Genomic DNA, 24,854 nt, shown 5'->3' on the forward strand with positions numbered 1-24,854 from the left:
AATGCCCTGATAAAAGACATTATACAGACAGATAGACAGATCTGTGCGCTCATTTCTATATTTCAGTGTCATGCGTCCTATTACAGTAAAATGATAAAATATCAATACAGATATACAGCAGATATCCTCCAAAATCAAAGGCATCTGAAATATAATACTGACCGTATTAGTCGAGATTGAGTTGATTAAAAAAAACAATCAACAGAACTTTGACAATAGACCTTAAATATTGCTTGATTGTCAAGTAAATATAAAACACTTGCTGGTCCCAGCTTCTTAGAGGAGATTATTAGCAGCTGTTTTGGATGAAAGCATTACAAATTAAATACTAGCCATAAGACATCACTTTGGTCATTTCTGATTGGTGTTTCACATTGCTTTTTGAATTTTATGGACCCAATAATTGCTTGAATAATCAGTACATTAACTGATAATGAGATGTGATGTGCAGCCATAGATACAGATCATACTTTTTCTGTTTCACACAGATTGCATTGTCTCTCCAGGAAACCTTGACCCATGTCTTGGTCAGTAAAGGTTCTTGGTTTACAGAAAATCTGAACCAAATATTGCACTGCTTCACCTTCGAGGGCTCACACACACAGTGTATGGGCAGGGTGCTAGCGTCAGGCCGAACCGCCCTTGCAGAGAAGGAGGAGGTGTTCCCTCTGGAAGTCTGAATTTGAAGGCCTGCAGTAAGCTGGAAACCGTCAGGAACAGCTCCATCTTCGCCAGCTGTTCACCCATGCACACCCTGCGACCTGAAGGGTACAGGGGGTATAAAGTGTTAGCGCCTGGTGCATGGACAATTAAAATCAATTTACAGGTGCATCTCAAAAAATTATGATATGGAAAAGTTAATTTTTTTGCCCTTAATTTAATTAAAAAAGTGAAACTTTCATATATTCTAGATTCATTAAACTTAAAGTGAAATATTTCAAGACTTTTTTTGTTTTCATTTTGATGATTACAGCTTACAGCTCATGAAAATCAAAAATCCAGCATCTCAAAATATTAGAATATTACATAAGACCAATCAAAAAAGAATTTATACTACAGAAATGTCGACCTTCTAAAAAGTATTTTCATTTATGCTCTAATAAGCATAAATGCTTAGTTATAAGCAGGGCTCCTATTGCACGAATTACTGCATCAGCGCGGTGTGACATGGAGGCAATCAGCCTGTGGCACTGCTGAGGTGTTATAGAAGCCCAGGTAGATTTGATAGCAGCCTTCAGCTCATCTGTATTGTTGAGTGTGGTGTCTCTCATCTGGTGATACGCCATAGATTCTCTGTGGGGTACGAGGGCAGTAACACCACAATCAGCAAACCAGCTAGGAGTAGTTTTGACACTGTGGGCAGGGGCCAAGTCCTGCTTGAAAAGGAAATCAGCATCTCCATAAAGCTGGTCAGCAGATGGAAGCATGAAGTGCTCTAAAAATCTCCTTGTAGACAGCCATGTTGACTTTGGACTTGATAAAACACAGTGGACCAACACCAGCCGATGACACGGCACCCCAAATCATCATTGGACTTAAAGCAACTTGGATTCTGGCCTCAACGCTCTTCCTCCAGACTCTGGGACCTTGATTTCCAAATGAAATGTAAAATGTACTTTCAACTGAAAGACGATTTTGGACCACTGAGACCACTGCAAATAGACAGCCCTTTCAGTAATCACCATCTGTGGGTTACCCTCCTTGTGGAGGGTGTCAGTGAGTGTCTTCTGGACAACTGTTAAGTCAGCAGTCGTCCCCATGATGTGGTTGTGTTAACTGGACCAGACTGGGAGATGAAAGGCCCGGGAAACCTTTGCAAATATTTTGAGTTCATTAGCTGATTAGAGCTCCTTCTCAGGACTGTATGAGTCCAGAATATATACAATTTTCACTTTCTGAAATAACTGACAAGAAATATTGAACTTTTTCACTATATCCTAATTTTTGGAGATGCACCTGTATAAATCAAGGTTTCACTTATTTATGAGTGAGGATTTACAAACCAATCCCGAATGGTATGAAGTACTCTTTCCTGAGCAAATGTCCCTCATCGTCCAAGAAGCGTGTTGGGTTGAAACTGTCTGGGTCGTCCCAGAGAGTGGGATCTCTATGGACAGACCACAGGTTGGGCACAATAACTGTTCCTTTGGGAATAGTGTAGCCTCTGAACTCTAAAAAGAGAGGGAGAAAAACACATTACAAAGCCATCACGTCAGTGAATCAGATGCTTTTGAAATTGCGATTCATCAACAAAAGTCACCTCTGTAGATTTTTATTATTTCTGATATATGATTACTGTCTGAAACTCTTGACTGGTTGAGCATTAACAGAAGATTTAGGAAAAGACGAGGGGTGGTAGGTCTGGTATGTAGGATTTAGTGGCATCTAGCGGTGAGGTTGCAGAACTGAAACTTCTTCCATGTGCCAAGCATGTAATAGAGCTATAGTGGCAGACATGAAGACGTAAATGGCCCTTTTTAGAGCCAGTGTTTGGTTCATCTGTTCTGGGCTACTGTAGAACGTGGACCTGTGCTGTATGTAGATTTACATACTGTTTGTTCTGCTCTTTTTACCATCTTTTCTTAAAAAACCTATAAAATCAATCAGTCTTTGACTTCTTTGTGCAGCACTTTGCATCAAGCACTTTGATTGCCTGTTAAACACTACAAGGAAATAGTAGTCGCTGCTAAATTAAACAACAACAAATTACTCTCTCTGTCGCATCTACACATATTAATAAAACCGACACAGTAAACACACAGAATCAGACGTTTTCTAAAAATGATTTTTGCAGTCGAGCCCTCAGCCGTTTGAAATCATTTGGATTCTTCATCATTGGTTTGGAAAAACAAACAGTAACAAACTAAGGGCAAAAAAAACTATTTAAATTTCCATTTAAAGGTGATTATAAACTTTTCATTTCTGCCAATAGATGCCCCTAAATCCTTCACACTGGACCTTTAAGTTTACCTATTGTCTCAGAGGCCATGTGAGGAATAGCCAGGGGAACCACAACAGTCAGTCTCTGCACCTCCATGATGGTGGCTTCAGTAAAAGGCAAGCTTCCCTTATCTGTCAGCGACAGGACACGATGTGTGCCCACCACTTTATCGATCTCTGCTTGGACTTTGTCTGAAATCAAAACAGTAGAAACAACATTAATTAATCATTCTTTGATGATCAATGAAGTCCTCATCCCACCAAATACGTAAAAATAACAGGTGGTGTTTACACACCTTAGAGCTACAGTTGGTAACTTTTCTAAAAAATAACTTTTTTATATTTGCTGAAACTGTTAAGTATCCAACAGTATCATGCGCCGCCTACCAGCTAGACCAACTTTCTCATTTTACAGTTAAACAGTACACTAAAATAAGTTTCTGAGAACATTTGAGGAGAGAAATAGGCAATGCAGGTACAGAATTTTTATTCGCATTTAATCAGCGCTGCCTGGTGAGGGCGACTGACATGACTGACAGCTGCATTACACGGTCTGATTCCAGCGAATGCCATCAGAGGCAGGAGGAAGAGGAGGAGGGGCATGGTTCTTTTCTTCCACATTACCTGTGTCATGTACTTCCTTTAGAATATAGTGACACTTTCAGCAAATATGACAGTTATTTTCTTAAAAGTTACCGACTGTAGCTGTAAGCCAGTTAAAGTAATTTCAAAGTACTTGAAAGCAGTGGTAGAACATATGTTTTGATGTGCTAATCAATGTGGTTGTGAAAGAGATGGAGAAGTGGTTAAATGTATAATCTAGCCAGACATTTTGTTATCCTAAAACCAGGAAGTGTCTGAGCTGTGGGTTCCCACCGCAGACTTCCAATTCCTTTTTCCCCCCCAAAGAGTTTTCCATGATTAATACAGAAAACATCTGTGGTTTGTATACGACTAAAAGCATTTCACAATCAACTCTGCAACATAAATGTAACCCATCAGTATCTCAACTATAAATTTTGAAGCTCTACAGTGTTGTATAAATTATATTTTATATAACTGAATGACTAATATGCGTTGAGATGATAAAGTAGCTGCATCAAATATAGAAAAGTGTGTGGATTTGTGTGTGCCTATCACTCATTGTTTTCTTCTACACTGTGTATTTTCTTTCATCAAAATCTTGTGCCAGGGAAACTCTGAGTAGGAGCTTTATGACTTTATAACTTTGCCAAAACTGGACAGAATCTGATTGGAGACATTTTGGATATCAGAGGTGGTGGTCCCACAGCTCCACTCCAGTGGCACTGTGGAGGTCAGTTTTGCAGCAAACTAGACAAATTCCTTGATATCATAAGGACATGTCTGTAAAGGACTGTTGCTGCTATTACCTTGGATATCAGGGTGTATGGCCAAGTAGAGCAGAACCCACAAAACTGAGTTAGCGGTGGTGTCAGTGCCAGCGATGAAGAGATCTCCTATTATATAGAAGAGATAGTCTTCTGTGAAGGTGCTGTCCTCCTCTCCAGCAGCTTGTTGGGCCAACATCTCCATCAAATACATGTCTACAAGATCCCTCGGGTTGTCAGGATCTAAGGTTTCTCTGTGCTTTGTAATACTCCTCTTCAGAAATGCTGTGATGTCTCTTTCCACCTGCCGCAACTCCTTGAAGACCCCAAAAGGCATGTAGTACAGCAGTGAGAAGATGTTGATGAGGACTGCAGCGCTGTTCACGCTGATCTCCAGCCCTCGATCCATAAGTCTCAGCATGTTGCGGAACTCGCTGTCCTCGTGATGGAAGCGCTGTCCCAGGATCAGCGAGCAGATGACGTTTGACACGGCATTGCTGATCAGCGGGTCCAGGTCCACGCCGACTGCACCGGACTCCTTGCTCAGTCGCAGCAGCTCTGTTTTGATGGTAACCAGACCTTCCTGGATGCACGGCTCCAAGGTCAGCTTCCCCAGGCCGAAGCTTCGGAGCGTGGTGTGGCAGAACTTGCGCTGCTTTCTCCACACTGGCCCGTAAGGTGCAAAGACTATTCCTAAAGTTCAGTTAAAACAGAGACGGGATGGCATATTTAGTCTGTTTCCAATTTTATTGGTATGGACTCATCAAACTATAACCTATACATATAACTACACAGCTGCACTTGTGAGTAGGGTAGTTCTTCAACTACTTCTACTGTCTGTTTATACCTGCAGACACATATATTTATTTCATCACTACTGTACTTTTATTTATGTTTTTATTATTATTATTAACCTTTATTTAACCAGGAAGATCCCATTGAGATTAACAACCTCTTTTTCAAGGGAGACCTGGCCAAGATAGGCAGCAGCAAGTATGAAACACAGTTACAAATTACACAGATAAAACACAAACAAATAGTATTGAATTTACAAGCAGATTATGAAAAACAAATACATGTAGTGGAGTCGGCCTCAAATATTCTTAGTTTGGATTTAAAGGTGCTCAAAGAAATTAACCCTGTTAGTTTCCAGTCATTTTGCAACATATTCCATGCTGAAGGTGCAGAGTAGACAAAAGCCTTTTTACCCAATTCAGTACGGGCATATGGAACAGATAGCAACAAGTAGTCTTGCGAACGAAAGAAGTAAGGACCAACACTTCTCTGTGCAATTAAGGAACAAATGTAGGAAGGCAATAGACCAAGTAATGCCTTATATATAAAAGTATACCAATGACTGAGCCTTCGGGTGGCCAGAGCAGCCCATCCGACCCGAGAGTATAACTCACAGTGGTGTGTCAATGGTTTACAATTAGTAATGAACCTCAGAGAAGCATGGTAGACAGCGTCAACCATATGAAGACATTTAGCAGACGCATTCATATATAAAAGATCTCCATAATCCAACACTGGTAAAAAGGTAGCAGCAACAAGTCGCTTTTTTGCATTAAAAGAAAAACATAGCTTATTTCGAAAGTAAAAACCCAATTTTATCCTCAGCTTCTTCACTAATTTCTCTATATGCGGCTTGAAAGTGAGGGAGTCATCAATCAAGACACCCAGGTATTTATACTCATGTACCACCTCTATTTCATTTCCCTCGAGTGGTCACTGAGGGGATAATTTGTGGCCTCTTCCTAGAATTAGAGAACAGCATAAGCTTAGTCTTGTCTGCATTGAGAACAAGTTTCAGCTGAAGTAATGAATGCTGGACAGCAACAAAGGCTTTCTGCAGGGATTCAATGGCCTGAAAAAGAGTTGATCCACAGCAGTAAATAATTGTGTCATCAGCATAGAAATGCAAATTAGCATTTGTCACATTTATACCCAAATCATTGATATAAATAATGAATAAAAGGGGACCTAATACAGAACCCTGTGGCACCCCCTTGTGGACAGTAACAATATCAGAACACAGGCCATCATATTTAATGCACTGAGTCCTATTACTGAGATAGTTGGTGAACCAAGTAACTGCTTGCTCCGAGAGTCCTGATTGCAAGAGTCTAAGTTTTTTTATGTATTTATTTATAAACTCTGGAATCTAATCTAACTAATCACCGAAGGCACCAATAAAAATGTCCAACAGCTGCTTTTTAAATTTGAGAACTTGCAGTTTCTCTTTGTCATTTATGGTTGTAAATTAAGAGTATTTGAGATTGGGCTGTTGGTTGGAGGACGTCACTTTGGGCTCTTGGAAATTTTGATTAACATTTTTAACTTTAAAAAAAATGAATGTATAGATTTAAGGATTAGTCAATAAAAACTGAAAGTAATCGGCAGATTAATCAATAATGAAATGAAATGTTAGTTGCAGCTCTAAAAGATACCCTGTCTTGATGACTTGTGGGAAAAGAGCCTTGAGTATATACATACTTGTCCAAATGATTGCAAAACAGTGTCTCAATGCCAATCTTCTGTGGCAACACTTCTACATAGCTTTGCTTCATGTCCAAAGGTTCAATCTTTTTGGACTGACATCTGCAGCATCATGTCTGAGGTCATGAGTACTGTGATCAAGCCACAGTCTCTGCTCATCATTGCCCTGAAAGACAAGCTCCAATAATTCAATAAAAATTGGAAACCCCTCATATTATATCTTGCAACCACAAATCTAACACAAAAGTTCAGCCACTGCACACACTACAGCAACTGAGATGACTGAAAAGTGATGGGTCTGTGTGGGTGGAGGGAAGAGGGAGGAATGGAGAAGTGTTGCGGGTATGAGAGGGTAGACCTGTGATTATGGGGATAGTGGTCAGCTTGTTATTGTTCTCTTGTATTATTTTATGTTGATGTAATCGCACTTTATTTTTCACAGCCTTATTTAATCTTACCTTTGCAGCCTCAAAGCGAGAATGAGGCTGTAAACACTGGCTTAAAGTCAGTCCTCTGCATTTCATACTGCCGAAACTGTGTGTGGCTACTAATGCACTATTACGCACTTTAACATGCTGCTTGTTGTTTTAAGTATGTGCTGTTTTTGTTAAAGGCTTTTAGGTTAATTATTATCTATTATAGGTCTATCTTAAATGTTATTTATTCTGTATGCTACTGGACCTGGGTAACGAATTTCATTCCCTCATATTACATGTTTAATGTAGTGCTGCAACGATTAGTCAACTAATCAAGTAGTCAAGTAGTTTAGTAGTCGACTAATCGGTTTGAGTTATTTTTCATAGAAAATGACTATAAAAGTACCCCAAACTACTCTTATTGCAGCTTCTTATGTTCAAATATTGGCAGCTTTACACACTCTCCCATGACGGTGAACTAAAACCCTTTGATGTGAGTATGAAACAAGACATTAGATGATATAATTTTGGGGTTTGGGAGGGAAAGACCGACATTTTTCAACATTTTAACACATTTTTTGCTAAAATGATTAGTCGACTAATCGAAGAAATAATTGACAGATTAGTTGCCAATGAAAATAATCGTTAGTTGAAGCCCTATTTGAATGACGATAAACTGAACCGTGAACCTTCAGTCATGTGAGTATTTTATTAAGATACACCTGAGAGTGTGAACATATCCTTTATTCTTTTAATCTGACTGTGGTAGGTAGGTAAGGATGTGTTTCTCACCATTTATCCACCTCATTTGGTATATAAATAAAATAAAATAAATATAAATATATATATATAAATAGACTGATATTGGAAAGAGCTCTCTGTATAAGGCAATGTAATCAGCAGCACCACAAACTACAGCCTCCAAGGGGGACAATAAAGTTGAATCAACACCTCTCCAAAGTTTACACAAAAACCTAATTTATTCCAGGGTTTATCAGACTGCATTAGCTTTAGTTAGACAGTACCTAATAAAGTAGAAATTGAGAATGTCTGCCCATTTCATGCTCAATGATTAGTCAACACAGAAATACAGCTGTAAATCTATACAACAGTCCTTGAATGAAAACAGCTGTTCACCTTTGCGTTTGGTCATGATGGTGACGGAAGGAATATCTGGTCTGTCGGAGAACACCTCAGGATGGTTTGAGAGAGCATCTTTGACCACTTCATAGCCATTAAGCACAACCATCAGCTGACTCCCTACAAACAGGCTGTACACGTTACCGTACGCGTTGGCTTGCTCCGTTAAAATGACCATGGGGGGTTGTGACTGCAGTCCAGACCTCCTCAGGATGAAAGAGGGGAGAAAAAACCCGCCGAAGTTACCGACCACCGGCCACGGCTTCGGACCTGGTGGGATATTTGCGAAGTACCGTCGTTTCTGATAAACATTAACTATATAAAACACTAGCAAGAACACCAGCAGAGCTACAAAGTTTACAGGCGACAGCACGGAGGTGCTCAGACACTCCCGCCATGACAGCGACATCATGGTGTCACAGTTAAAACCAGCTGAATTCAGTGAGCTGACAAAGACGCTACTATCCCATGTTTAAAAGTATTCAAAAAACTGCGAGCAAAATCATTAATAACGTGCCAGCTTGGCGACCCCGGTGTCTGACAGCACCTTCATGTATGTGTCGCTCCTCACGCTCTTCCTGTCTTGTTATCAAACACCGTCTGTCAACGTTGTACCGTTAGTGGCTTCCTATTGGCTGACAGCGCTCTGCCCTGCTGTGATTGGTTGACTTCAACAGTGACGACACCAGAGCTCTTCTTCACTTATTAAATCAACTTTTAACAGGGACTTTGGATTCAGCTTGTTTGTACAAAGTTAACGTTTTATTCATTCATTTATTTGGTTAAATGTTGTTACACCTCTTTACTTTAAATAATGGAAGTATTTTTTTGTGTGGGAAAAAGCTACACCAGGGTTTGCTTTTAGTTAAATGAAATAAAACATAATTAATTTAAAATATGGCCCCTCAGAGCTTGACCCTAATAACAGTATCAAACTGACACAAACTCAACAGGGCTCTGGCCCTTAGGAGCTTGAACCTTAATAAATAAGTTACAAGGTTATTAGTATTTAACCCACTATGGTACTTACAGTGCCAGCTGGTAAAAAAGAAATATTTGTAATGTTGCAATTGTTTGTTTTTTTGTCATAGAATAGACCAGTTTAACAGGAATTAAAACATCTCACACACTTAATGTTACCTTAAAGCAAGACAGTGCCATAATGTCAAGAAATGAAATAAAATAAAGAGGATTATTATTTTACATTTTATTAGAATTCAGTACAGTACTCATGGAGCATATTCAAGAAACTTAACGTTTACAATTATTGCTATTAGAAATAGAAAAATATTAAAATTAACTCTTTTCATCAGTTTATTTGTCTGAACGTTACCTATAAACAACTTTGTACTGCTGTGGAAAAGCTTATAGGAATGAATGTGTTAAATACTACTACTACTATTACTAATAATAATGATAATAATATAAAACTTTATTAATGAAACCCTTTTTGAAACAAAGTACATACATACATAATACAATTCAGGATTCAAGCAAATAAAATGAGGCTATTTTAAGAAAAAGAAAGAACATTAAAAATAAAAAAACTCTCACTAAATCAGATAGGCAAAGTTGGAAACTAATTGCTTAATAGACTGCACTGAGGTACAGCAAATCAGACAGTTAAGAGTAATACATAATAAAATAATACAATAACTGCTGCAACCAAGATAAAAATAAAGATAAACAAATGAGACATATGTAAACGAAACAGTGTGCAGAAATTAATAAAAGGCTTCTTTGAACTGATAAGTTTTAAGAGGCAATTTAAAATATGTTACTGATTCAGCAAGCCTCACATCCTCAGGCAGGGAGCTCCAGAGCTGAGGGGCCTTGACTGCAAAAGCCTGGTCACCTTTGGTGTTTAGCCAGGACTGAGGAACAGCAAGCAGAACCTTGCACAGCATGTATCTGTGTGTCATCTGCAAAGCAATGGAACAGGATGTTGTATTTGCTTATGATGTGACCAAGTGGAAGCATGTGTATGCAGAACAACAAGGGGCCAAAGAGAGTAAAGAGTACAAGCATATTTCAGAATAAACAGTGCAGTTGTTGTTTTTTTTAGGGTCTTGGCTCTCCTTAAAGTATTGCAACATAATTGAGGATGTACTGTGTGTGTGTGTGTGTGTGTGTGTGTGTGTGTGTGTGTAAACTGCCAAAACTGGGTATGTTACCTTGAGGCAAGACAGTACTATAAAGAATTAAAATGAATATCTTGGTCGGTTGGTATATTAGATAAAAACATACAAATTAAAGTAATATCTGTGGAAGAAAAAACTTTCAACATGTTAATCTGTGTATTTGTGCCTGTACTCTGCTTGTAATTCATGCTTACGTCCACCAGAGGGCGCCATTACACCCAACTGGAGCAGCTGACAGGAAAAGCTCATTCAGTGGATTTTTACTTTTTATTTATTCGTTTGTTTTCATTTTTATTTTTTTCAATTATCATTGGAACATTTTGCCCTTCACCACCACAACTCAAAAGGGAATTTCATACTTCACTGTGATGTGTTATTAGACTCAATATGTAATATCCTGTGTCCATGTAACATAACTTAAATGATTAGGTATTCAAAATAATACAGTAAAGTAATATAATAAAAATATGTTAAAAAAGGATTTGGTATTAAAATTAAAAAATATTTAAAAAATAATAAAAATTAACAAAATAACAAATATTTTACATACAACATACATTAAATAAAGGGATTTATATGTACAAATATCTATCTATCTATCTATCTATATATATATATATATATATATATATATATATATTAAAAACTCAGTATCAGTGACTATACCACATCTATAAAATATCTTTTATATTCTCCATATTTACTACAAGACAAATATATCTATTTTCTATTTTACAGTGATAAATAAATGTGTCTGACTAGCATATCCACACACAGTAAGAAAAGAGATCATCTGAATATAATCAAATCATATATTTTTATTTTTGCTTTAAAAGGCTGATGCATTACACGCATTACATCAGATAGGTTCAAACATATGTAAAATAATTCTAAAGTTAATAAAAACTACATATCAGCAGTCCAACGATGTATCAACAGCTGTATGATGATACATATATTATTTCCCTGATGTGTTATTCTCATAAAGGCTGCTGTGATGTTTCGGCAGTGCTTCAGTTGGCAATGATCCCTTTGTGAAGCGAAAAGGAAAAAAAAGGCTTTGAATGAAAATGTAAAATCAGTGAGGTAGAGACGCCCACAGCTGATGTGATGTAAATAAGATATTTGGCTAAAAACACATAAAGACACATTCAATCACCGATGTCATGTCCCAAATTAGCCGTCTTTCACATGTGGCAGCTTTTAAAATCAAACATTCACTGAGCTCACACAACAGGTGCTGATTTGACTCTGTACTTCAGCAAATATGAATAGTGCAAATTGATTTCTTGTGTGCAGCGGTGAGTTCCCTTATGATCACAGCAAATCGTCTTTAGCGAAGAGCCTCCTGTGCCATTTGTAGCCTGAATGGACTGTTGCATTCAGGATGGGGGTGTCAGTAAACTCCACACTACAAAGTCCTGAGCTGCAGGGAGCCTCCTCCAGCTCCAGGATGGTCACATTGTTGGGTGCAGCTGTGCTGAGGATGTTGGCGGGGACAAAGAGTGTCACCTGAGGGCCTCGAGTTGGCCAGTAACGCCCCAAGTTGAAGCTGTTAATCCAAACTTGCCCCTGGAAAAAAAAAGGGACATAGGACTGATTAATTATTACGCTGTATTTGCATTGTGTTTTAGGAATATGTCTTTCATGAAACACTTGTCCCACAGTTTCAAACCGTCATTGATTCTTTTGATTCTAACTACATGAATAAACCAATGTATGGGGCACATGCCTTCTTCCATTTGGGCAGTTTGATGTACGTGTCCTGGGGGAGGTCTGGGATGCCGTCAGGAATGATGAAGCTTCCCTTGTAGAAGGCTGGTAAGGCGTGAGCAGCGGGCTGAGGTGGGTCTGTTGGTTTCGTTTCACCGAGAAGGCCCTGGCTGACCGCTTCGTCGATGCTGAGGCTGTACATGGTCCAGCCGGTGAGCGTGTCTTTTCCCAGAGTCAGGTTGGACACCAGGCCCTGTGCGGTACAGAAACCAGACAGGGAGAGCAGAGAATTGACACTGACAGCTTGTTGAAAACTGTAAAGACGTCATTGTGGATGCAAACAGTGTCACAGTGCTTCTTCTCTTAGACCTCTGCGCAGCATTCGATACAGCTGACCAGGATATTTTAAGAAATGAGTGACATTTTAGTGTTTCGCGTCTTGCAAAATCGTATTTCTTGGTGTTTATTTCACTTTTCTTGTCTAAGCTTTTTAAATTTTGCTATGTGAAGCACTTAACATGTTTGTTTGAAAGGTGCTACATAAATAAAGCTGCAGTTTTACGTCACAATAAAGGTAAAATTCAAATGTTAAATTTAATTGGGTTGCCATTTCATTTGACTTCTTTTAGGCTTGTACAGCCTGGAATCCGAAAGCCTTGAGACATTTATAATTCAAAGCACACATGGTAACTTTAAAATGTAACCTTGAAGTCGTTGATTTCTTTTCCGTAGTTGATTCGGCCCATATTCTCCACCAGTATGTCCACCTGACTGCCAGCTTTCCCAGTCACATTGACAGTTATGGCTTTGTTCCTTTCAAGAATCCCCACAGGCACCTTGAGAAGAAATCAGCAAGGTCGTATCAGAAATAATCAGAGTTTACTACATTTTTAACTCCGACTATGTATAATTTTCACATGTTTTTATACTAGAGTGGAAACATAAACCAATCCTGAAGTTCTCAAATGTCAGGTGCTGTCTAAACACCAGCACAGAATGAAGTATGGAGGTTTGATGGTGAGCCATGCGTTTGAACAAAAGGCATGTGCATGGAGAAACATGTAATATATGCTCACCCCGTCCACTGACACATACGCTCTGTCATGGACGCCGTTCAGTGGAGATGACAGCGGAGTGGGTGTGCTGCAGTTAACAGGCAGAGTGGTTCTGTACAGCGCAAAACCAAAGGCCTGCAGGACAAACAGGAAAGACATGCATTTTAAACAAATCAACTACTGAAAATCTAAAAAAAAACAAATGACAAAATGTTGTTGGTGAACTTGAAAAAAGGATGCACCAGAACAAATGAAAGGTTTAAAGGTTACCTGGTTCAGTTCAGTGAAAGTCTGAGGATACACGCTTTTGACGGGGCCTGAGAAAGACAGTGTGTCCAAGGCATCTGTTATCGTCTGGAGCTGCGGTGGCAGAAGTTTGCTTTTTAGTACTTCGTGTTTTAAATCATGTGGAAAAAAGTCTTTGAATGATGAGTTTAAAGAAACACAGTGTCCTCTGATTACCTACCTGTTTCATCACAACCGTTCCATAGGCATACTTTGGAGTTGTTGGTGGTACTGGTCCCTCTGGTATCTGACGGTACTGTTGTGAAACAATACATTGCATTTTACAGATGAAATATACTCTACTGTACATAAGTAAAAAAAAATACAAATTTAGACAGTAATAATGCCCCTAAATTTGACACCATTAGAGCTGAAGTGACATTTCACACTAGCGCCATGCACTGGTGTTCTTGCCAGGGCGGTCCCAGATAATAATTTAGAGTCTTCTTACTATATAATGACAAAAACTCTGTCTGTGTGTGTCTGTTCCACGTTTTTCTCCTCACTGACTTGCCAAATTTCACATGGATTGACCAAGTCAGTGGTCAATCCATGTGAAATTTGGCACAGTGGTAGAGGGTCATGAGAGGATGCGAATGAAGCAATATTACATCAATTGGCCAAAGGGGGGCGCTATAGCAACCGACTGAAATAGCAAACTTTGAATGGGCATATTTCATGCCCCGTATGTCGTAGAGACATGAAACTTTGCACAGAGATGCCTCTCCTCATGAGGAACAAATTTGCCTCAAGAACCCATAACTTCCGGTTATATAGATTTTCCGCCATTTTGAATTTTTTGAAAAACACTTAAAATTGATCTCTTCCTAGGAAGTTTGACCGATCTGCATGAAACTGGGTGAACATAATCTAGGGACCAATATCTAAAGTTCCCTCTTGGCAAAAGTTGAAAAACTTACTAAAACTGAGCTTCTATAAGGCAATGAATATTGCGGAGGGCGTGGCTCATCACATAAAGGTGTATAATATCTCAAGGGTTTCACCGATCACCACGCAACTTTGTAGGCATATGATCACACATAATCTGAGGGGACCCCTCCATTATTGACCCCATCAAACAAAATGGGGGCGCTAGAGAGCTAATTTCTTATCTAGGCCTAACCGCCATATCGATTTTTACTAAACTTGGTAGATATGTAGAACAGGACGCCTCAAGGTGACTGGAGGAATTTAACTCTAATTGGCAACTGGGTGGCGCTATAACAACAGAAAAATGCTTTTTTTTTCTACTTACTGACATGGTCAATCTATGTGAAACTGCACATAGGCATTGAGGATTGGCATAGGTAGAAGGTGACAAAGCTACCAATGTGTATGGACTAGTTGATCTATATTTTCATTTGTAACATTAGTTTCTATTTTTCCACACCAGACAGGAGAGCTAAACACCCAATTAAACACTTGTCCTTTGACTTGGGATAGAATTTATTTCATGACAGGACATGTTCCATCCAGCACTGTTTGTTGTGTGTCGAGGGCGCATGTGAGTGGGTGTGTAGGTGCGGCAGTAGTGCTGTCCACAATACTGAAAAGGAGCAGAGGAGATGAGGAGACAGAACCCTTCACTTAGTTTGGTCCCTGCTTGCTTTCCGTGGTTGTAATCAAAACCTTCAACTTTTTCTTAGAGATAGAGAGATACAAGCTGATTTTGACAGAAAATTGTTGATAAGTTAGAAAAATATTTAGTGCTCTATGACTGCTACATTCTTATGTAAGTGGTTAATATAGTAATACCAAAAAAGGCTGATTTATTGGGAGAAACCAAGGAAGTCTATGTAAAATCTGACATTTAGCACCCTAACTAGCACTGCAACTATGACGATTCGACAGTGAGATCAGTGGTCAAATCTAGCTCTTACCATTTTGATCACCTCTCGAATGGCAAAATACTTCTCTGTGAGGTCTCCTGCTTCTGTGAGCGGGGCGTCGTAGTCGTAGCTCGTGGGCTGTGGGCCATACGGTGAGTTGGCTCCTAAGGTTGAGGCAATCAGAGGGTGAGTTTCTCCTTCAAGTACCCACAGAGACCTGAGTAGCTTTGCTGTAAGTTACTTAAAATGATTATGTCATCTCATCGAACCAGTCTGTCAGAGTGCACTCACCGTTCCAGTATCCAAAGTTTGTTCCTCCTATAAACATGTACCTGTGTGGGGAGGCAATAAAGTGAAATGAAGACAGAGATAAACACAAGTAGATTCTTAAAACTTTAAATTACAGTTATTCACTTATTCCATCCAACTCTATAGTCTGTGGCATCAGTGTGTCTCAGCTATAGACCGTATATAAAGATGGACAATGCATCTCCACTTCATCCCACTGTACAAAAATGAAGCCAAAATATCTGCTGCTATCTTGCGCTGGTGAAGTCATTTGGAATTGAGGCTGATCAGTAGCGGTCAGGGAGTGGAGCCAATTGACACACACAACTATCAATCACTGCTATTTATAACATTAAATAACTAATTTAAACCAAACTTATCAAAATGAACAGCCGGGGTTTATGTCCTATACTGCAGCCAGCCACCAAGGGGTGATCGAGATATTTTGGCTTCACTTTTGGGAGCTGTCAAGCCATCCATCATCCATTTTCTGCACAGTCTATGGTCGAAGCCTGTCCTAAAAATCTGTAGACTCACAGGTTGACGTTTGCTCCCATGGCCAGAATCTCGTTGAGGGACTTGGCCACTCTGGCAGACGACACGACAGAGTGAGGTGACCCCCAGTGGTCCAGCCAGCCGGTGTAAAATTCAGAGTTCACCTGTTGATGTAGGACAAAACCCTACAGCATGAGTGTCTAAAAGAAACTGCAATTTAGTTTAAAAGTCACAAACCATATTGGGGGAAATACTTGCCAGGGGTCCATGAGGTTCAGCGTGTCTCTGTGCAGCAAAGGCAGCAGTTACATTTCCACCTAACAGGATCAACACAAAAGATAAGCTCACATTTATCTGTGTGACTTCCTCATGACTCCTGACTAATCTAACACATGACATGAAGTCAATGTGGGGAAAAACAAGAAGCTGACTGCTGTGAGGCGTCATGTAACGTTGATCTCAAGGTGCTTTTACGACATGTAACCAAACTTTTATCAATATTTGCTGTAAATGACACTGTCTAGACACCTGACACCTACCTGGCCCAAAGTCAACAGTGGCGTAGAGAGCTTGTATCGAGCCACACTTGAGGTAGCCGAGCCCAGCTCCATCCGTGGTGAAGAGCACCACATCCTCGCCCAGGTGAGACCGGAACAGCTTGGTGAGGTGACGCAGGTAGTTGTAGTCACAGGCGAAATAACTGCCATATTCATTCTCCACCTACCAAACACAGGCACAGCAGGAGGGAGATATTATTTTCGTTACTGAAATAAGTACTGTGATAATACTTAATGAACAAACACAAACCTGCAGAAATCAGCCAAGGACTCCACACTCACCTGTACGGTGATGATAGGACCACCGTTCTGGTAGAGATAAGGCTTCATCATCGGCAGCAACTTCGCCATCCACTTATCTACTGCTGCGATGTAATCTGAAACATACAAATCATACTGTTGTATGTGTTGCAGCATGCAATGGGACTATATTTCATCGTTCATCCTGTTTTTCTGTGACTCTCACCTGGATCTGAAGACCGCAGCACAATGTCTTTCTTGTTGAGAAGCCAGGCGGGCAGCCCACCCTGGTTTACAGAATAACACAAACAAAGGCAGACGGTTTTTGGTGCAACTGAAACGGCGTATCAAACATTCTCTGAACACTTGTCCTCCTCAAAGATCAATGATTGCTGTCCACTTTAATTCACAGCAGTTACTGCAGATTAGATGGTTCTCGTACTGGAGCACAAATACAAAAACATACATAGATACATAAAACCACTCCAGCAGCGTAATCCTCTTCTGCCCATCCATGTGCTCACCATATTGCAAACACTCATACTTCTCCCAAAGCCCCCCCCCCCCCCCCCCCCCCCCCCCCCGAAAAGTGTTGTTATATGTATATGTTACAATATTATTGGCTTATTGTTACTAATGCATTTTAATATTCTAACTGGCTGAGGAGGAGATAATTATAGATAATTATGACTTTATTTGTATAGCACTTATCTAAAGAAGGTTACAAAGTGCTTCACAAAGTGCAGTAAAATAAAACAATAAAAATACAGTTACAATGATAACAAACAATGTTAAGAGCTGAGAGGAAAAAGTACACAGAGAGGCAAACAGAACAAAAGAAAATAAAACACAAAAGTTAAAAATCAGGCATTAAGAGAAAAGGCTTTCCTTTTAAAGCGACACCTTTCTGGAAATTTTGCGCTTTTCTTTGTTTAGGTTAAAATGCTATTAATAAGCTGATGGCACACTAAAATGTAAGTGAATTCCACCAGAGATAAAAACTCAGAATTATACCATTCTCATAATGTTCTAAGAAAACTCCGACCAATGCACTGATTGGCCGAGCGTCCTGTCTGTCTTCCCCACGTGGAGGACTCCGACTGACGTAACCGCTCGCTTGTTTGTTGCCAGTCACCAGTACTATCTAACGTTAGCGTTTACGTTGTATTATAAAACTCATCCGTCATCACTGACCCTGGATAAGTTTCAAAACTCCGGGGTTGCATTTGACTTTGCAGGACAGGTAACGTTATGTTTAGTTTGCTTCTAACATAACATATAACGTTATATATATGACAACACAGCATCCAGTTGCTAATGGCTAACGTTAGCCTACTGAAGCGTAGCCTCTGAAACATTAACATTATCTTCCTTGTGCGTTTGCACTTACTAGTAACGTTAACGCTACTATCTAACGTTAGCACTGTAACCTTATTCTAATACTCATCAGTCAGCACTGACTCCTGTTGAGTTTTAAAACTCCAGGGTTGCGTTTGACTGTCTTGGTTGTAACGTTACACTTGCTCTCCTCTCTATCTAACGTTACCTTGCCAACGCCTACGTCTATCACAGATGTAATGAGGATGTAATGGAGGAGGGGGGAGTAGGCCTTTGGAGGGAGGTGGAGCTGCAGGAGGAGGGGGATGGGACTTTGGAGGAAGGCGGGAGCCGTGGATGTTCAAATTTTTTTAAGTGCTGTGTGAAATGCAAGAAAGGTAAGAGTTGCTTTAAAATATATTTTAATGAATTAAAAACAGCTAATGTGCTAGCAAGCCTGATCTCCTCAGGCAGAGAATGACCTGTGGCAACAAGTCTTGACTGAGGAACAGTAAGTGAGGGTAAGCTTGAAGTTCTCAGGCATAGATGGATTACTGAATGGGCCTACTGGGCACAGGCCCAAGGGCCCAAAATGACAGGGACTCCCCTGGCCTTCACCTGCAAAATGTCACTCAAATTAAATCGTACTGACCCGGAGGAGATTCAAAATGACTACAGAAAATTTCAAAATGGCTTTAAAGAGACACAAACAACTACAAAGAGACACAAAATTGCCTCAATAAGACACAAAAAGACCCCAAAGAGATGCCAAATCACCACAAATCTGTGTGTCTTGCTCCTATGTAGGAGAGGTGGTGGGGCCTTTTGCATATCTGTGCCCAGGGGCCCACTGCATCATAATCCCCCATGATTAGAGGTTACGACTTGGAGCATAGGGAGTCAGAAGCTCAGTTATATAACTGGGGGCCAAACCCTACTGAGCCTCAAAAGGTATTATTAGAATCCCAAAATCAAGTCCTGAAGATTATCAGATGTTGTGTGTATCAAAGGAACTAGTAACTATATCTGTTAGATAAATGCAGTGGTATATAAAGGAGTTCAACATGTTCAGTGTTTCCCAACTGTCTCAAAGTACCAGGAAAAACTCTAAATGTGAACATTTACTGACAGCTGCACTCACCATGTCCCACTCTGCACATATGTAGGGTCCAGGACGAAGGATCACCATTAAACCAATGTCTTGGGCCAGCTGAAGGAAATGCTCCAAATCCCTGTCTTCACTGAAGTTGTACCGACCTGGAGACTCCTCATGGTAGTTCCAGGGAATGTACCTTTCAACATGAGAGGGGTGTCAGTATTTATGCAAACACACACTCAAGTTATTTATGTAGGGTTTAGCTGGCTCATGTACACAAGAGACCAGGATCGTCAGCTCTATATCAATACTGCTTTACAGAGAGTCCCGGGTACATATGTTGGAAACAAATAATAGGACAGCTGAAACATAACAGAGTTGGTACAGAGTGTCGATCAAGTGAACTTGTTTACAGATTCCAGTTTAAATTTAGAAGCATGTAGATTTATGTCAGGTGTAGAGGGCCAGTGTGACAGATTCAAAGACCACTGTCCACTGATAATTTAATTATGTCCACTGTGCTGTCAGTAGCAAGAGGGTTCCTGGTCCGATCCCAGGAGGGAGCCCTTCTGTGTGGAGCCTGCATGTTCTCCCCGTGTCACCGTGGGTTTTCTCTGGGTACTCCAGCTTCCTCCCACAGTCCAAAGACACGCAGGTTAATTGGTGACTCTAAAATGTCCGTAGGTGTGAATGTGAGCGTGAATGGTTGTCTGTCTCTATGTGTCAGCCCTGTGATAGTCTGGTGACCTGTCCAGGGTGTACCCTGCCTCTCGCCCGATGTCAGCTGGGATAGGCTCCAGCACCCCCACGACCCTCAAGAGGATAAGCAGTTAGAAAATGGATGGATGGATGTGCTGTCAGTACCCGCACTTCGAGGAGATTTGGGAATCTTTCATTCATGCATTCATTCATTTTTTCGTGACTGCTTATCCTGTTGGGGTCAGGGCGGGGGTTGGAGCCTATCCCAGCTAACATTGGGCGGAAGGCGGGGTACATCCTGGACAGGTCACCAGACTATCACAGGGCTGACACACAGAGACAGACAACAATTCACGCTCACATTCACACCTATGAGCAAATACAAGAGTCACCAGTTAACCTGTGGGAGGAAACGGGAGTACCCCGGGGAAAACCCATGTTGACACACAGGGAACATGCAGACCCTGGACACTGGGGCTCCTCCACCCCGGGGTTCGAACCAGGGACCCTCTTGCTGTGAGGTGACAATGCTAACCACTTGCCGCCCAATACCTGGAGGAGGTTTGTGAATCTTTATGTGGTTTAATGGCGTCTCAATAGATGTGATTGTTGTATCTGGTCTACAAATGACGATTACATTGAACTGACATATGAAATTAAGCTTTTTTTTTTTTAAATCCACTACTGAAGATTATAAAGACATACGCCCTCACATCCAAGTGGATTTTGCTCCAGCAGGAGGATGCATATGATGGCTCTGGATTCTTTTCATTACAGACTGTTTCAAACTTGACAACATAAACATTTTGAATGGATCCCTTTCTATTTCCTGTTATGTGTTGCAGTGTATGTGAATGACATCAGCTGACAGGAAATAAACATGGACCCAGGTTGCTGCCTAAAAATGCAATTCCAGTGAATTAATATCAATTAATCGCGTTGCAAACATAGTGAAAAATGTCCATCACAACTTCTGACAGCCCATGGTTACATCTTCAAATATCTTTCTTTCTCCGACCAGCAGTCTGACACCCAAAGATATTCCCTTTTCAATGATAAAAGACAGTGTTACCAGAAAATATTCACATTCAAGAAGCTGGGGCTGGAGACTTATGGCACTTTGTCTTGGAAAATGATCAATCCACTATCAGAATTATAGCATATTATTTTTTTGCTGCTTATTTCTAAACATCACTACACTGTAGCTCATGCAGCTGCTGACATGATGCCATTTAGGTGAGTGACTTGGGCACAACCAAGTGCTCTTCAATCCTCTAACCTAAGTTTGAACTCTCCTGTACTGAAACAACAAACCAAAGCACAAAGAGAGCAAGACCTGAGTTAAACCTACGTCTGGATGGCGTTCAGTCCTGCCATGTACATCTTGAGCAGCCGATCCTTCCAGTAGACTTTGGGGATCCGGCTGTAATGGATGCTCCCCGATATGTAACGGAACTCTTCCCCATCTTTCCGAAAGCAGTCGTTCTGGTAGTCCACGCTGAATGTACGAGGTGCCCCGAGCTGCAGGTAGACACATGACAGTTATCATAAGTCAGTGTGTGTTATTATGTGGTTAAAGGTCCACAGTTTTTTTATGGTGCAGGTGTCTCAGCTGACTGTCATTCAGACGTGGTAACCTTGGCTGTCCATTAAAGGTTGTGTTGTGCATACCAACCAACATGGTGTTTGAGACCACATAGATTACATGTACACACACACATATACACACAGAAGAGTTTGACATCTAGATATAAACAAAGCATTTATTTTATTAAACTGATTTAACCCAACATTACTGATGCTAACATGCCTTTAGCACCAACAAAAAGTAGTCATAACTCACAATAACATTCATGTAGAGCTTGTCTTCGTATTTAAATAGATGCAAATTAATCTGACACTTAGTTCCTTTGTTTTGATCTTCGCTGGCAAGGCGTTTATAAAACCGGATATAATCATCTGGTTTGATCAGTCTTTAATGGTATTGGGATGAGGCTGCAGATACAGCTCCTCAAATGTCGACAACAGAGAACAGAAACCTTTAAAACACAGAGGTAACGTCACTTACTGAGTGTCCACACAGGAACAGCAGCAGCAGCAGCAGCAGGATGTTCCCAAACCTGAGCAGAGGCATCATGTGTCCTCACAAGACTCACACTGTCCGGTTTAAATGTAGAATTGGATTAAGGTATCTCTTCATGCAGAGTTTACATGAACGCAGTAACGCTCCTACTTCCCTGATTACCCTGCGATGTTTTGAATGAGTGTGGCAGCATGAGTTGCGGAAGTAAAATCATGTGATGTTTTATTCCTGTGGTGTACCAACGCGGTTTGATCAGTAGGTGGCAGTGCCACGCATTTTATTTGAGGTGCTTGAGGTGAGATGATGATGGCGTCAGTTTAAACAGTATGGAGTCAAATCTGCAAAACCAACTTTAATACACACAGTGTTAAAATTACAAATGAAAAAAAAAAGGTCTGGTGAGATTGTTTTAAGGGGAAACATCTAGATGGAAACCTGTAGACCACAAACTATCCCTTACCAAAAAGCAGTTTAAGTATACTATAACTTTTTTAAACTAAAACTTAAGTTAGTATACTTTCAGTTTACTTTGTATGTACTATCAGGGATATACTAAACAAAAGTATACTTTTATACTGACAAGCACACAGAAAAAGTTTAAGTATACTTTGCCAATACTTTAACTTACATGCAAGTATATTTAGCCTATACTTGTATAGAAAGTATATAGAAGCCCTGCCTGCACTTAAAATGAAGTATTCTTGCACTGTACTACAGCTGGCTTGTGGGTGTATACTTGTATAGCTGTATAACATAAACTATTCCTCTGCTGTTTTTGTTCAAAAGTGTGTTTGTAGATATGAGAAAGTTTATATGTTCAGATGAAAAAAGTCCCAAGTTCAGTTGTTTAGTTCAGAAAAATAAAGTTTATTGTTTTGAATAATGAAAGGGTCTGAGATGTCTTTCTGCATTTACTCGAGTGTCTTCAAGGTAAATAATCAGACTTGTGGACTAGTATTAAGTATGTTTATTTCCAGTATTCTACAAAGTATACTTTCATAAATTACTGTATATACCTTTGTGTGTGGTAAACATAAGAGTAGTACACTGAGCAAGAGGAGTATACTCTGGGTATAAGAAAAGTAAAATGTGAGTATAAGGTTAGTGTACTGTACATATAGGAATAGTATAATGTAAGTATAAGCATAGTATACTTTGAGTAGCCGTGGTATACCTTGAAGTATAAGTGTAGTATAATGTAAGTATAGGTGCGATGTACTTTTAAGTATATGCAAAGTATAATTTGTGTGTATGAATAGTGCAATTCAAGTATAATGTAAGTGTAGGAGTAGTGTACTGTAAGTATAGGCAAAGTATAATTTGAGTATGTATTAAGGATAAAAATAGTGCAATTCAAGTATAACAGTAGTATACCTTTAGTATTAGAATAGTATAATCTAAGTATTCAGCAGCCGCCACCACCACCAGTGTCTGGACTTCGTGTGGGGATTTATCCTGCTGCCACTCAGACATCACTTGATCACAAAATATCTCCCTCTGGTGTCCAAGCGCCAAAGACTTCTGCTAAATCTTAATCAGCACAAATCATCTGCTAATCTGTGCACTCATATTTTCTATTAAATATTAAATTTACTTCATTATTCGGTCTCTCCTGATTGAAATGTAGTTGCTCAAACTTCATACACAGAGCAGTTATGGAGCACTCAGGGACAGTGGTTTCATGGGAGAATGGGTACAATTGTAACATCACTTGCTCTCTGAGTGCTGTTCTAGTTGGCTATAATTGACGTGATGCTGTCTTTCACACAGGCTTTTCGTCTTCGTTAAGTTTTTGTGGCACAGGCCTGTTTGCCTTTTACACCTGAATGCATCGTGTCCAAACACTCACGAACACTGTTAGCAAATATCCACTGTGTGGCCAAATGACTGGCGCAATCTTTCTCATTCAGCTTCAGCATGGTGGGCGGTGGAATTGATCCATGGCTGCATCTATCTGCACCCCACCTCTTCCTCAGAAAGCAATCAGGCAGGAGTGCAATTTTCTGAAATATCGCTGTTATCAGTGGAGCCTGGAGACGACACGTGGTGGTTCCAGGAAATGAACCTTAGAAGTAAAAGAAGTGTCAGCATTATGCAAACACACCCATATTCAAGTTATTTATGTAGGCTGTGTGTTGTTTTTGTATGTTCTTCTTACTTGCAGTGCTGGTTATCAGTCTACATTTTTTGGTGTGAGTTGCAGAGTGGTGGAGATATCGGCCGTAGAGATGTCTGCCTTCTCTTGAATATAATAGAGCTAGTTGGCACTCGGCTTGACGTGCTTAAACCCCGAAAAAAGACATTAGAAAAACTCATCAGCAACATCTCTTTACAAAAAATCATGGCCCGGATACTAGAGATAATCCAAAGACCTTGTTGTGAGCAGTTCCATGTGGGAACTATTTTCTTTCTAACCAACTTCACTCGCCAACTGCATCACCATGCTGGTCTTCCACAATCCACGCCACTGAAGGAAAGATAGTTTCAAGAATTTCGCTGATCTAGCTGTAACGCAGTCTCGGAGCCCATCAGTCATTCTGACGACGATAAGCCTCTGGAGGCAATGGCCAATATTTTGGAAGACTCAGTGTAGTCTGTGGATGTGGACTAAGACTTCCTCTTCTATGTGTTGTTCATTTCGGCTAATTTCTTTAAACAGATGTCTATATATGGATGCAGATAAATTAAAAAAAAAAAAAAAGCAAATAAAAC

General features: G+C 40.1%; 2 protein-coding genes across 3 annotated transcripts; both read right to left on the reverse strand.

The window, feature by feature from the left end:
- Nucleotides 1-42: 42 nt before the first annotated feature.
- cyp2u1 (cytochrome P450, family 2, subfamily U, polypeptide 1) lies at nucleotides 43-8,913 on the reverse strand. 2 transcript variants are annotated; one of them, XM_033625043.2, is made up of 5 exons: nucleotides 8,342-8,913; nucleotides 4,332-4,982; nucleotides 2,971-3,132; nucleotides 2,004-2,171; nucleotides 43-761 (listed from the first exon to the last, which is right to left on the reverse strand). In XM_033625043.2, the coding sequence occupies exons 1-5, from the start codon at nucleotides 8,754-8,756 to the stop codon at nucleotides 580-582; spliced, it is 1,578 nt and encodes a 525-aa protein (XP_033480934.2). In that variant the 5' UTR covers nucleotides 8,757-8,913; the 3' UTR covers nucleotides 43-579. The 2 variants fall into 2 exon arrangements, with proteins under 2 accessions (XP_033480934.2, XP_033480935.2); XM_033625044.2 differs by having other exon boundaries at nucleotides 2,000-2,171; nucleotides 8,342-8,911.
- A 2,370-nt stretch (nucleotides 8,914-11,283) lies between these two features.
- glb1 (galactosidase, beta 1) lies at nucleotides 11,284-22,354 on the reverse strand. Its single transcript, XM_033623156.2, has 16 exons — nucleotides 22,128-22,354; nucleotides 21,411-21,580; nucleotides 19,406-19,556; nucleotides 17,174-17,234; nucleotides 16,990-17,084; nucleotides 16,690-16,870; nucleotides 16,409-16,467; nucleotides 16,193-16,314; nucleotides 15,659-15,699; nucleotides 15,419-15,531; nucleotides 13,720-13,794; nucleotides 13,524-13,613; nucleotides 13,275-13,388; nucleotides 12,903-13,034; nucleotides 12,218-12,451; nucleotides 11,284-12,057 (listed from the first exon to the last, which is right to left on the reverse strand). Exons 1-16 carry the CDS (start codon nucleotides 22,194-22,196, stop codon nucleotides 11,803-11,805), a joined length of 1,962 nt encoding a protein of 653 aa, XP_033479047.2. The 5' UTR covers nucleotides 22,197-22,354; the 3' UTR covers nucleotides 11,284-11,802.
- Between the last annotated feature and the right edge of the window lie 2,500 nt (nucleotides 22,355-24,854).

This window comes from Epinephelus lanceolatus, chromosome 3 (genome assembly GCF_041903045.1).
Source record: "Epinephelus lanceolatus isolate andai-2023 chromosome 3, ASM4190304v1, whole genome shotgun sequence".
Taxonomy (NCBI): domain Eukaryota; kingdom Metazoa; phylum Chordata; class Actinopteri; order Perciformes; family Serranidae; genus Epinephelus; species Epinephelus lanceolatus.

What these genes read in the sequence shown, in the direction of transcription:
- cyp2u1 (XM_033625043.2), bottom strand. Translation starts at nt 8,756, where the DNA reads ATGATGTCGCTGTCATGGCGGGAGTGTCTGAGCACCTCCGTGCTGTCG. An exon ending in CATACACCCTGATATCCAAG is followed by an intron (nt 3,133 to 4,331) that starts GTAATAGCAGCA and finishes TTTTGATTTCAG; the next exon opens with ACAAAGTCCAAGCAGAGATC. An exon ending in CATGGCCTCTGAGACAATAG is followed by an intron (nt 2,172 to 2,970) that starts GTAAACTTAAAG and finishes CTCTCTTTTTAG; the next exon opens with AGTTCAGAGGCTACACTATT.
- glb1 (XM_033623156.2), bottom strand. Translation starts at nt 22,196, where the DNA reads ATGATGCCTCTGCTCAGGTTTGGGAACATCCTGCTGCTGCTGCTGCTG. An exon ending in CTTTCACTGAACTGAACCAG is followed by an intron (nt 13,389 to 13,523) that starts GTAACCTTTAAA and finishes TTTGTCCTGCAG; the next exon opens with GCCTTTGGTTTTGCGCTGTA. An exon ending in AAGAAATCAACGACTTCAAG is followed by an intron (nt 12,452 to 12,902) that starts GTTACATTTTAA and finishes TGTACCGCACAG; the next exon opens with GGCCTGGTGTCCAACCTGAC.